This window comes from Ranitomeya imitator, chromosome 4 (genome assembly GCF_032444005.1).
Source record: "Ranitomeya imitator isolate aRanImi1 chromosome 4, aRanImi1.pri, whole genome shotgun sequence".
Taxonomy (NCBI): Eukaryota; Metazoa; Chordata; class Amphibia; order Anura; family Dendrobatidae; genus Ranitomeya; species Ranitomeya imitator.
In genome coordinates, this window is record NC_091285.1 from 703,543,520 (window position 1) to 703,556,203 (window position 12,684).

General features: G+C 42.5%; 1 protein-coding gene across 1 annotated transcript in view; it reads right to left on the bottom strand.

The window, feature by feature from the left end:
* The window catches only part of LOC138677399 (uncharacterized), a 628,383-nt gene that overhangs the window by 409,349 nt on the left and 206,350 nt on the right, over positions 1 to 12,684 (bottom strand). Inside the window, exon 8 of the mRNA XM_069767493.1 lies at positions 10,891 to 11,193. Within this exon, the coding sequence (XP_069623594.1) occupies positions 10,891 to 11,193 (303 nt within the window). The remainder of the gene's footprint in view (positions 1 to 10,890; positions 11,194 to 12,684) is intronic.

The window sequence follows — 12,684 nt, forward strand, 5'->3', positions numbered from 1 at the left end:
CTTGGCTTTTTGACAAACTACTGCCAGCCCATTCCACTGTCCTGCAACCATTCCAAGGACATAATCCAGAAGACCCTGGTAAAGTACAGTTCCCTGTACATGAGTTAAAAGATGAAGGCTAGGGTTCCTCTGGAATCTACTAGAAACTGTGGTGTGCACAAAACTCGCCCATAGATGCCTGTAAGAGCTGCCAGAATTCCATGGACAGTGACAGCTATCATTACAGTGAGGTTACCTGTAATGACAAGTGAGCAATTAAATGCTCTGGTGCTCGTTACTCATGTCAAGTAAATCACAATGCTCAGGTCAGGTGCTCATCAAATGTAACGAGTATAATCAAGTCAATGGGAAACTCAAACATTTTTTGGGCAGCCCCATCAAAGGGGTCTAAAAATTGCTCAAATCGATTGAAACAGAGCTGAAATGGCATGGGATCAGCAAAGAGAAGACCTCTGGAAGCACCTCTGAATCGCAGGTCGGTGCTGGGAACAATGTTGTCAGAGTATTTTGCCACTTTTATGAATTGACAATATAACACACAAAAACAAACATGAAATAAATTTTCCTGGAAAGAATGTTAAGAAACATTCTTTCCAGGATAATGACTTGTATATAAGTAAAATAAGTAAGAGAATAAAATGATCCTCCACACCTTGGGATATGTTTACATGTAGTGTTTGCACATTTGCATTGCTTTCAATGTTGAAAAAAACATTTTACAGGAAATGTAATTTTAGCATTCTAATACCTTATCTGGCCATGTGGTGTGTTAGACATGATCAGACACATCATGTTTCATTTATGAAGGAGGTACTCAGTAAGTCACATTTTTTTTTCAGGGCCATTAGGAGGCCTTTACTATTGTTAGAGGGCAAGCAGGTGGGCCTCACTATTGTCCAAGGGCCATCAGGCAGTCCTCACTCTAATATTAGAGGGCCAGCAGCCAGCCATCAAAAAGCATTTTTGGAGGGATTGGAATACCCTTATATTGCTACTATAATATAGTTTATTAATATGAGGTGGGCACATTTTTCGTATAATACTGTAGAGTTTGAAACTCGGAGGGCCAGTAGGTGTCCAGATGAGATCAAGATTTTGTTTTTTGGTAAAGCACATCATTCTACTGTTTTCTGTAGATGGAATGAGACCTACAAATAAAAAACAAAGTACCTATTGTCAAATATGGTGGCGGTTTAAAGATATTTTGGGGTTGTTTTGATGCCTCAGGCCCTGAGTGCCTTGACTGTGCACAAGGCATCATGAAATGTGAAAATTCTTAAAGGATTTTGGGTCGCAATGTAGCGCCCGGGGTCAGAAAGCTGGTTTTGCATCCTAGGTCATGGGTCTTCCAGCAGAACAATAATCCCAAACTTCAAGAAGCTCCTAGAAGTAGATGGAAGCAAAGAACTCGAGAGTTCTGAAGTGGTAATTCCAGCTCCAGAAATGTATAGTCTCCCTTCACTACCTCTTACATACAGATGTTAGAGAGAAGCTGTGAATGAACACATTAAATCAGTTAATTTTCCCTGCTTTGATGAATTTCTGAATAAAGATCACCATAAAAAACATGAATCAATCAATAAGTCCATGGAAAAAGCAGCAGCAAGGCTTAGGACTTATAGGGCAATAATCCCAGACATAGCACATCAGTCGGTGAGCTGGAAGTTGCAAACTCTGCTACATCACTGCTAGGGCAGCAGTAGCTGTAGCTGACTTGAGGAAATAAGCACACACTCTGCATACTTTCACAAATAGTTCAGGCAGATCTGGGTAGGTTTTGATAAACCACTTAACTAGTGATGAGCGAGCACTAAAATGCTCGGGTGCTCGTTGCTCGGGTCGAGCAAATTGGAATACTCGGGTAGTCGACAATGTAAGTCTTTGGGAAACCTGAGTATTTTTACTGTGATCCCCCTCGGTGGTCCTTTAAGGTCTAAAAATATCAGAAAATGATGGAAACACTGCTCAAAAGACACAGGCACATCATGGGGATCACCCCTGGAAGCATTTCTGACTCCTAGGTCACAGCTGTAAGCAATGTTGTCAAAGTTTAACGCCATTTTTACAGGTGCACCAAAAAACATACAAAAACAAAACCAAAATGGATTTTGCTGAGAAATATATTAAGTTACATCCTTTCCAGGGTTATGACTTGTATATGAGGCAAAATAATTAACCCCAGACCAAAATGTTCCTCCGCCACATGAGCAATGTTCACACGCAGCGTTTTTATGCGTTTTTCAACTGTAACATTGCTTTCAACCAATACAAATGCATTCACTGGGAAATGTCATTGTAACATTGAACACCCCTAGGTGGCCATGTGGTGTGTGACACATAAGGAGACCCATCTTGTTTCATTTATGAAGGAGGGACTCTTAAAGTCACAAAGCCTATTTTTAGAGGGGCATCAGTCGGCATTAATATTCTTAAAGGTCCATTATTAAACAGTGGCTCTCCTATGCTGTTATTGCCTATAAGGTGAATGACTGCGCTGCCAACAATTATGCACTCCAATACCCCTTTCATGAGAGGTACAGGAAGGCTTCCTGAAGAAATGTTTCATTGGATGCAAGGCCTGCCCTGCTATCAAGTCATATGCACCCCAATAAGCCTTTGAACCCAGGTAATGGATGGCCGCAGGAAAACTAACTTTACATTCTTCAGTTGGTCCTGCCATATTGTTTCCTTATGCAATGAATGCAAGGGCTGCCTTGACCCAAATTTGAAAGCACCCCAATCCTTCCTTGGAAGAAACATGGAGGAGGGCCTCATAAAGAAAACTGTCCCATTACAAAGGGACTGGTAATGCCCATACACTAAGTGCCTGGGCTAACAAACATTTCCCCATGGGGGGTACATTTTTAAAAAATATTTAAATAGAGATTATAGACACCCTTGTCAAAAAATTTACTGTCTATAGCAACATGGAAAACGTGAACCCTGGTGATCTAGTGGTGGAAAATGATGAGAGGTGGAGGAAGGCCTCATTAAAAACTAGGCTACATATTAAGGAGCATGTCTCCTAGACTTGTAATGCCCATACACGAAGTGCTATGGCTGACAAACATTTCCCCATGGGGGTTACAGTTTTAAAAATGTATTCATGGGTATCATATACACCCTTGCCTAAAAATTGAATAGCTGTAGCAGAATACAACATGTTCACCATGATGTTCGAGTGGCGGCGAATGATGATATGTGGAGGAAGGCATTATTAAAAACCAGGTACAATGCTAAGGAGCGGGTTACCTAGACAAGTACTGCCCATACACACTGTGCATGGGCTGACAAACATTTTCTCAAGGAGGATACATTTTTTAAAAAAAATATACTATGGGCATCAAAGACACCCTTGCCAAAAAATGGACTGCCTATGGCAGCACAGAACACATTCAGCATGGGGATCTAGTGGTGGAAAATGAGGAGACATTGCTGAAGGCCTCATTAAAAACTAGGCCCAATGTAAAGGAGTGTGTATCCTACACTTGTAATGCCCGTACATGCAGTGCATGGGCTGACAAACATTTCCCCAAGGGAGATACATTTTAAAAAAATATACTATGGGCATCTTAGACACCCTTGACAAAAAAATTGACTGCCTATAGCAGCACAGAACATGTTCAGAGTGGTGATCTAGTGGTGGAGAAGGAGTAGACATTGCTTAAGGCCTCATTAAAAACTAGGCCCAATGTAAAGGAGTGTGTATCCTACACTTGTAATGCCCATACACGCAGTGCTTGGGCTGACAAACATTTCCCCAAGGGGGATACATTTTTAAAAAATATACTATGGGCATCATAGACACCCTTGCAAAAACATGGACTGCCTGTAGCGACACAGAAGACGTTAAGCCTGGTGATCTAGTAGTGGAGAATGAGGAGGCATAAAGATAAATCATAATGAAATCAAACAAATAAATAAAGGATGTGAATCCACCGATAAATTTAATTAACAAAAGGGAGGGGTGAACACAGGTTCATAGATTTGAACCCAGAATGTGTCTAACGAGATATGTTTGTCCCTAGCAACAGCTCAGAGACAGGGCTATAAATAAAAATATAATATAAAAGTCTTTGAATAATTTTCTATTGTAGAGGTAAACACAACGTCTTTAGAGGACTGTCCAGAGATTGGGAAAATGGAAAATATAAGAATAAATGGGAATAATAGACGTACATCACTTTTTTATGACATTTACCTCTGAGGGAGTAACATTTGTGTTGGTTTCCAATTAGTAACGGGCATCATAAAAACACCCTTGCACAAAAAAATGTGTGACTTTGGCATCACGGAATCCATTCAACCTGGTGTTCTACTGGTTGTGGATGATGAGGATGAAGATAAGGAGGAGGATAACGCCAAACAGACAAAATCTGGAAGCATATACCCATGTGTGGTTGTGAAGAGGTGCATGAGAATACAAAAACAGAATGTATTAGAGGTTATGTTTAGCTGTTTTCACTTGGTGGTGTATAGAAGTCTTGCCCAATCCAGCCCTTCTTCATTTTTATAAGAGTCAGCCTGTCAGCATTTTCTGTTGACAGGTGGATGTACTTATCTGTTATAATTCCACCAGCAGCACTAAGTACCCGCTCAGACAGAAGGCTAGCAGCAAGGCAGGGCAGGCCAGGACCTCCAAGACGTTGAGAGCCAGTTCATGCCATGTGTCCAGCTTGGAGGACATTTGTACGATCTACAAGGTACTCCCTCAGCATCTTCCCAAACATTGCACTTCTTGTGACAGCACCCCTTGCCTCTGTGCCGACACCATGGAAGGGTCTGATAAAACTGTCCTAGAACTTTGCCATTGTACCCCTGCCTCAGCTGGATTGTACTTCTGTCTCTCTCGCTTGGACTCCTTGGTTGTACAACAAACTCTGACGTCTGCTGCCAGCGTTCTCACATGGGAATTTTCTAAGTAATTCCGCTACAAGGGCTCTCTGGTACTGCAACATTTTAGTACACCTATCTGCATCTGGCTGAAGAGATTGAAAGTTCTGCTTGTCGTGTGGGTCTAGAAGTGTCACCAACCAGTAATTAGTATCACCCAAAACAAAATTTTGATAATGCGAGGGTCACGTGAAATGCAATGCAACATAAAGTCAGCCATGTGTGCCAGACTGCTAACATGCAAGACTTCTGGGTCCTCACCAGCAGGATGACTGGCCATGCTGTCCTCCTCATCCTCCTCCTCCTCCCTGTCCTCAGGCCATACCCACTGAACAGACGGTATGACAGCCATGCTTGTAGTACAGTCTATGGCTCATGAAAGCAGCTCCTGTTCTTCCTTCTCCTACTCCTCATTGTCTACCAATCCACGTAGGGATGACATGAGGCTGGGATGAGTGTAATCCCCCTTTATGGTCCCTTGATCTATGTCCTTGTGCTCTGCCTGCAATGCATCCTCATTAATTGTGAGCAGAGAGGTTTTCAGAATACTGAGAAGCAGGATGGTGACGCTAATTTTGGCGTCATCGCCACTCACCATCTTGGTGCAGTCCTCAAAGTTTGTAGGATGGTACTTATGTCTGACATCCATGTCCACTCTTGAGGTCTTATGTGTGGAGTCTGAACTGAATATCGACGGCCTTGTTGATGTTGATAGTCAACAACTGCCCTCTTCTGCTCACAAATCCTTTCCAACATATGCAGTGTAGAGTTCCAATGCGTGGGGACATCACACACCAGTCGGTGAGCTGGAAGCTGCAAACACTGCTGAAACACGGCAAGGGTGGCTGAAGCTGTAGCTGACTTTCTAAAATGGGCAGACAGATGGTGTACGTTCACTAGCAAATCCGGCAGCTCCTGGTAGCTTTTCAGAAAAAGTTGAACCACAACGTTAATTACATGGGCCTGGCAAGGTACATGTTTGAGGTCACCTTGCCTCAGAGCCGCCACCAGGTTCCACCAATTGTCAAACACGACCGTGCCTGGCTGTAGGTTCAACAGTGTCATTCAAATATCTGACTGCTCTTTCAGCGCTGTCCACAACTCTTCTGCATTGTGCTGCTTTTCACCTATCCAGATTAGCTTCAGCACAGCCTGTTGCAGCTTGGCTGAGGCAGTGCTGCAGTGCTTCCAGCTTCTGACTAATGTGTTGATTTCAGAGATGGAGGCTGAAGAGGAGGAGGAGGAGGGAGAGCTGCCGGAGCTGTACACTGTGGGGGCAACCCTGATTGATGTAGGGCCCACAAACCTTGGCGTGGGGAGGATGTGTTCCATCCCAAGGTCCGACTGGATCCCGGCTTCCACTATGTTAACCCAGTGTGCCATCAGTGAGATGTACCATCCCTGGCCACAAGCATTTTTCCACGTGTCCGTGGTGATGTGGACTTTCCCTGTAACAGGATTGTTGAGGGTACGGGTAATGTGGGACACATGCAGGTGTAATGCTGCTATGGCACAGCGGGAGAAATAGTGGTGAATGGGGACCGAGTACCTTGGTACGGCTGCCGCCATCAGGTTGTGGATAGCTTCCATCTCAATGAGATGAGAAGACAACATTTCTAGCACAAGCAGAAGAGAAATGTTACAATTTAGTACTGTGGCCTGTGGGGCATTGGCTGGGTATTTACGCTTGATTTCCAGTGACTGGGGTATAGACAACTGAAGGCTGGGCTGGAACAAGGCCGTGGACGGGCTTTATGATGGTGCTGCTTATCTGTCGGCAACAACAGGTGCAGAGCTAGAGGCATCTTCACATGCACGGTGGACTGGGATTGGTTTCTACGCAAAACAGTGGAAGAAGCAGTGGTGTCACCTCCAGATAGTGTTCCTGGAGCCTGGGGTTCGGCCCACAAAGTTGGGTGCTTTGCTGCCATGTGCCTGATCATGCTGGTGGTGGACAGGCTGGTAGTTTTGCTATCCCTGCTGATGCAGGCATGGCAGATGTTGCAAATGGCCTATTTGGGGTTATCAGAGCAGTCTTTACAAAATAATCAGACTTGGAAAGATTGGAATGGCAACTTCCCTCATGTTAGTGTTACGGGGAATGGATGCACATTTTCTATCTGTGGCCACTACACTGCTTCTTCCTGCATGTTGGGTTGAGATGCGTCCTTCACCATGTGTGCTGCTGTCCTCGCTCTGCATGTCATCCTTTAAGGTTGGGTCAGTCACTATATCATCCACCACCTCGTCTTCCACATCCCCCTGCTCATCCTCCTGACTTTCTGGCAATTGTGTCTCATCATCGTCCATCCCTTGTGACACTTTCCCACCATCACCTTCATAAGACCGTGACTGTTCAAAGCTTTGGGCATCGCTACATGCGATCTCATCTGGCCCCACTTCAAGTTGACCGTCGAGAGTCAGGAATCTTGAAAGTGAACAGCTCTTTGGAGTGTCCAAGTGTGAGATCAGTTTTCTCAGGGCACTCAGCATGGTGGGAGGAATGAGGATCAGGGTGAGGAATATCAGGTCCACACTCATGGCTACTTAGACTTGACCATATGGAAGACATGGTGGTGGTGGTGGCTAAGTGACTGGAAGCATTATCTTCTATCCAACCAACAACCGTTTCACTGCTCTAGCTTCAATAGTGGTGTGCTGTGGTCCCCTAGAAACTGGGACAGGAAGGTCAAGCGAGAAGGGTCTTTGTTGTTGCCCACTTTCAGCTTGGCAACGTCCTCGTCCTCTGCATGCACCATCAGCATCACGTCCACTTCCCCATCCCTTGCCCCTTGCCTTGCCCATTTTAAATGGAATGCTGCACTATTTCAAAAGTTCAACACAAATGTATTTATTTGGAGCTAAATTATATCTGATCAGTACGGCTGCAAAGCTACGATTTTTCAAGCACAGAAAAACTAGGCCTCAGCCTGACATAACAGACTGTATTACATTTTTTTTTTTGCTTTTTTGTGAATTTAAAAAAAAAATAATAATAGCCCAAGGCTAGCACACAGAACTATGATACCTATGCCTGCAGAAATAAGATTTTTCAAACACAGATACACCAGGCCTCAGCCTGACATATCAGACTGTCTTAAATATGTTTTTGCTTTTTGGTGAATTTAAAAAAGCAAACAAAAAAGAGTAGAACAAGGCTAGCCCACAGAACTATGCTACGTATGCCTGTGAAAATACAATTTTTCCAACACAGATACACCAGGACTCAGCCTGACATAGACTTTATAAATTATTTATTTGTTTTTGGTGATCTTTAGAAAAAAAAAAATAACAAGGCTAGCACACAGAACTTTGCTTCGTATGCCTGCGGAAATATGATTTTTCAAATACATGTACACCAGGCCTCAGCCTGAAATAACAGACTGTACAAAATATTTTTTTTTTGCGTGAATTTTTGACTAAAAAAAAAAAAAATGGAGAACAAGGCTAGCACACAGAATTATGATATGTTTGCCTGCAAAATTACGATTTTTCCACCACTGATACACCAGCCGTCTGCCTCAGATAACAGACTGATCTAAATGTGGCCTTGGTTTTTGGGGGCACAACTAAATTTTGTCAACAAGTTGGCTTTGACACACACAAAAATGTTTCTTGGCACACTCACATCTGGTGTCTGGACCAAACAAAATGGTAGATTTGCAAGTTCTTAGATTTCAATAACCTGGCTGTAGTAGGCAGCATGAACAAGCAAATAAACGTTAAAATAAGGGGGGCTATGGATTGCTTTAGAATAAAAGGAGCAGGTATCAGGTGAGGAAAAAACAAAAAAGCCACATAAAACTGCAGCTAGATATATATTAAATAAGCAAAAGCAGCAGACAGTAATGGAGCTTTTGGAGGCATGCAGTGAGATCTATGTACTCATATACAGTGCTTCCAGGCCTTGCACTTATGTGAATAAATGCACATTGACTCCCCTGCCTACCTAGCGCTGCAATCTCGGGACCCCCGAATTAGCACTAAAAATTACTGTTGGTGTCTCAGGAGTTGTGGACTGAACAGTTGCAGCCCTACACTAACTATTAAAAGCACAATTCTGACCCTATCTTGGCAGCAGCTCTCCCTACACTCACTAAGTCCGGAGCAGAATGTGGCGAGCAGGGCGGCACCAGGTCTCTTATAGACCTGATGACGCTGTGCGGCCAACCAATCACTGTAATACCACAGCAAAGATGGCTGCGGCATTACAGTGCATGGCTGACAATGCCTGCAGGGTGGAGACCCGAGCTCCCGCCAAATAATCCCGGAAATACTCGGTGCTCGCCGAGTACATCGAGCATAGTGATACTCGGGTGAGTAATGAGTAGTGGCGGGCACGTTTGCTCATCACTACTCTTAACCACTAAGTTGAGCACTTGAGCCAGGCATGGTTCATGTGCGAGGTTGCCAAGCTTTAGAGCTGCCACCACATTACAGCCATTGTCACACTTGATCATGTCTTTTTGTAGGTTTAGGGATAAGCACCACAAATCAGTATTTTCTGTTAAACCTTTCCATAACTCTGCGGCAGTGTGTGGTTTGTAAACTAAGCAGATTAGCATTTGCAGAGCTTGTTGCCGCTTGGCCGATGCATTGCTGCAATGCTTCTAGCTTGTGACTGATGTTGACATTTCTGAGATGAAGGGTAAGGAGGAGCAGGTGCAGGAATTGCTGTAAAAGTCGGGGAAACCCTGATTGAACCTGGTTCCGCAATCCTTGGTGTCGGTAGTACGTGTTTCATCCCAGGGTTCGACTGTGTCCTGGCTTCCACAATGTTCACCCAGTATGCCGTCATGGAAATGTAGCGTCCCAAGCCACAATCACTTGTCCAGGTGTCCATGGTTAAGTGGTCCTTCCTAGTAACAGTGTTGTTCAAGGCACGGCTGATGTTATCGGACACGTGCTTGTGTAAGGCAGGGATAGCACACTGGGAGAAATAATGGTGGATGGGTACTGAATACTAAGGAATGGCCACCGCCATGGGGTTTTGGACAGCTTCCATCTCCACAAGCCTAAATGGCAACATTTTCAGGGCATGAAGTCTGGAAATGTGTCCGTTTAGTATTGATGCCTGTGGGTGGGTGGCTGTATATTTATACTTGCGTTCCATGAGCTTGAGTAGGGAAAACTAAATGCTGCACTAGGGCAAGGACGTGGATGTGATTGTTGATGGTGGTTGAAAGTATGCAACAACAGGTGCAGAGTGGGAGGCATCTTCATCTACATTGGGGTACACATAGAACAGTGGAAGTGGCAGAGGTATCACGTGATGTCATAGATCTAATGGAAAAAATAGTTAACTAGAAAGGCAAATATTAATAATTTTTTAACATACTAAATACAGTATGCACATAACGCTGCATTAACCGGTGATCAGCCAGTATGTGTATTGCACAGAGGGCTATTAAGTTCATAAAGGGTGTGTGAACAGATGCTATGAGGATTATGATTTTGAGGATAAGTTTTTGTATGGGCCAAACAAGTAATGATATGAGCAATTGTAAAATAAAATGAGCAATTGTAAGTACACAGTGCTATATAATATGGTGACTGCAATATATTGAGAGGATAAAAACCTTTATGGGAGTGCTTGTCTAACCACAAATGTAAGGCAGGGTTCACATGATGGCCAAATATGTGAATGCAACACCAGCGTGCTCATAATAAACTTGTGCTTCTTGTGCCCATCTTTTATACTGGCTGTGATAGTCCCTCCACCTGACCAGTCAGGTTGCGCTAGGCCATTTGAGGTGTTATGTGTCATTAAACATGGTGCCCATGAGTGAGGTCATTAGCTAACTCTGTGACTCTGCAGCAGTCATTACATTTTTGGGGCCAATACTCAATTTGTGAAGTGTTCGAATTCGCAGGGGCCTGCAAATTTGAGGAAATTCAACTTGAAGTCAATCTTCTGTGGATTGAACCATTCCACTCATTTCTTTGACTAAAATAAATTAGAGCATCAAATGTGTATGAAAGAGTGTCTAGACTTACCAATGAATAGTACTGAGTGATCTAGAGCTGACCTCCTCCAGTCCACCTTTTCCAAGTCTTTGATAATTTCTTCATTGTATTTTTTTAAAACAATATAAGCCAAAAACTTTCCAGTGTCCTCCCAGTGACTGATGATATCACACAGTTGTCGCATCTTCTCCCTGGGTGTTGTCTTTTCCATCACATCATTGTACTGTTCTAGAGTCAGAAGTTCTTGGTTCCGAAAATTACGTAGAATTGGATTTATATCAGTTATCCTCCGAATAAGAACTGATCTGTGATGGTCTATAAAGTTTGTCTTGTCTGTAGTGTAAGGAAGAATTAGAAGAATGATACGCATCATTACACAACTGTGGATGTTTCTATATTTTTTATAAAGCACTTGTCATTCAGATTTGTGCCAAACATTTTAATTTTCATTTTAATTTTGATTTCATAAATCAATAGACACATGAAAATAAGCAACTTTTTAATATAGAATATAAGAGAAATATTCTTTCTCTTCTTGGAATGATATTTTACTCTCAATTCCGCAAATTTAATATTTTTTTTATCATCTGCCAAAAGTTCACAAAAATAGAAAAAACAGGAGGTCCCATTATATCAGGTCAATTGGTTCCCTGTCACACTATGTTGATCTCTTTTACAAGATTTTGTTTTAAATCTTCCATCCCATCTTAGAGATTCTACCCAATTAATGGATTAGACTATAAATATATAAACTTTTTCTTTATTACAATAGATGTTGCTGCTCTATACTCAAATATACTGTAGATCATGAATTGGGTCTCAGAGCCGTGGACTATTATTAATCAACAGAACCAAACATTAAGCCAGAAAAGAGATCCTCTCTTCTGAATGGCCTTAGGTTGATATTGAAACATAATACATTTTCTATCCAGAATAACATGATTTACAGCGGTTTTGGACTACAATGCGGACATAAGGTTGACCCAAGTTTTTCAAATCTCTTTATTGGGAGATTCGAGTCCCTATTGCTGATTAAGTCTGGCATCAGATATTACCGGCATTATATCGATGACTTGTTCTTCATATGGTGCAGCACTGAATATGAAGCCTTTGCATTTGTTAATGAACTGAATGGTAATGATTGGGGAATAACTTTTACTGTGCACATTGCTAAAGATAAAATTATTCTTCAGATTTGGAGTTATTCCATATAAATGAAATGATAAATAAAACCAATTATAAGCCTGTAGATGGCAAATGGCAACAGTTATTTATATTTTTACAGCTCATATTTTTCAAAATAGAGATAAAATATAGTTGGAGTCAATTTCACCTCATTAGGAGGACTTGTACATTATCTAAGGAGTATGTGACTTAATCCAAATGATTAAGGCTGGTTTCACACTTGTGTTTTCATCTGCATGCGTTTTTAACACGTTTCAAACGCATGCAAAAACGCATGTAAACGCATGTCAACGCTGTTTGACATGCTGGTGGAGGGCTGGGATAGCTTTTCTCGCAAAGAAGTGCCGACTGGGTAGGTCATAGCGCGGTTCTGCGTAGGCCATCAGGTCTTTTAAAGCTTCGCTTTCAACCAAGCGGTTGGGCATCATCTCTAAGGCTGGTTTCACACTTCCGTTTTCATCTGCATGCGTTTTTAACGCGTTTCAAACGCATGCAAAAATGCATGTAAACGCATGTCAACGCCGCATTTTTTAGCCGCATGCGTTAATGCATGCGTCTAAAAAAACGCAGCGTTTACACGCGTTTACATGCGTTTTTGCATGCGTTTGCGTTTTTTTTAGCATAAGTCCAAAATTATCA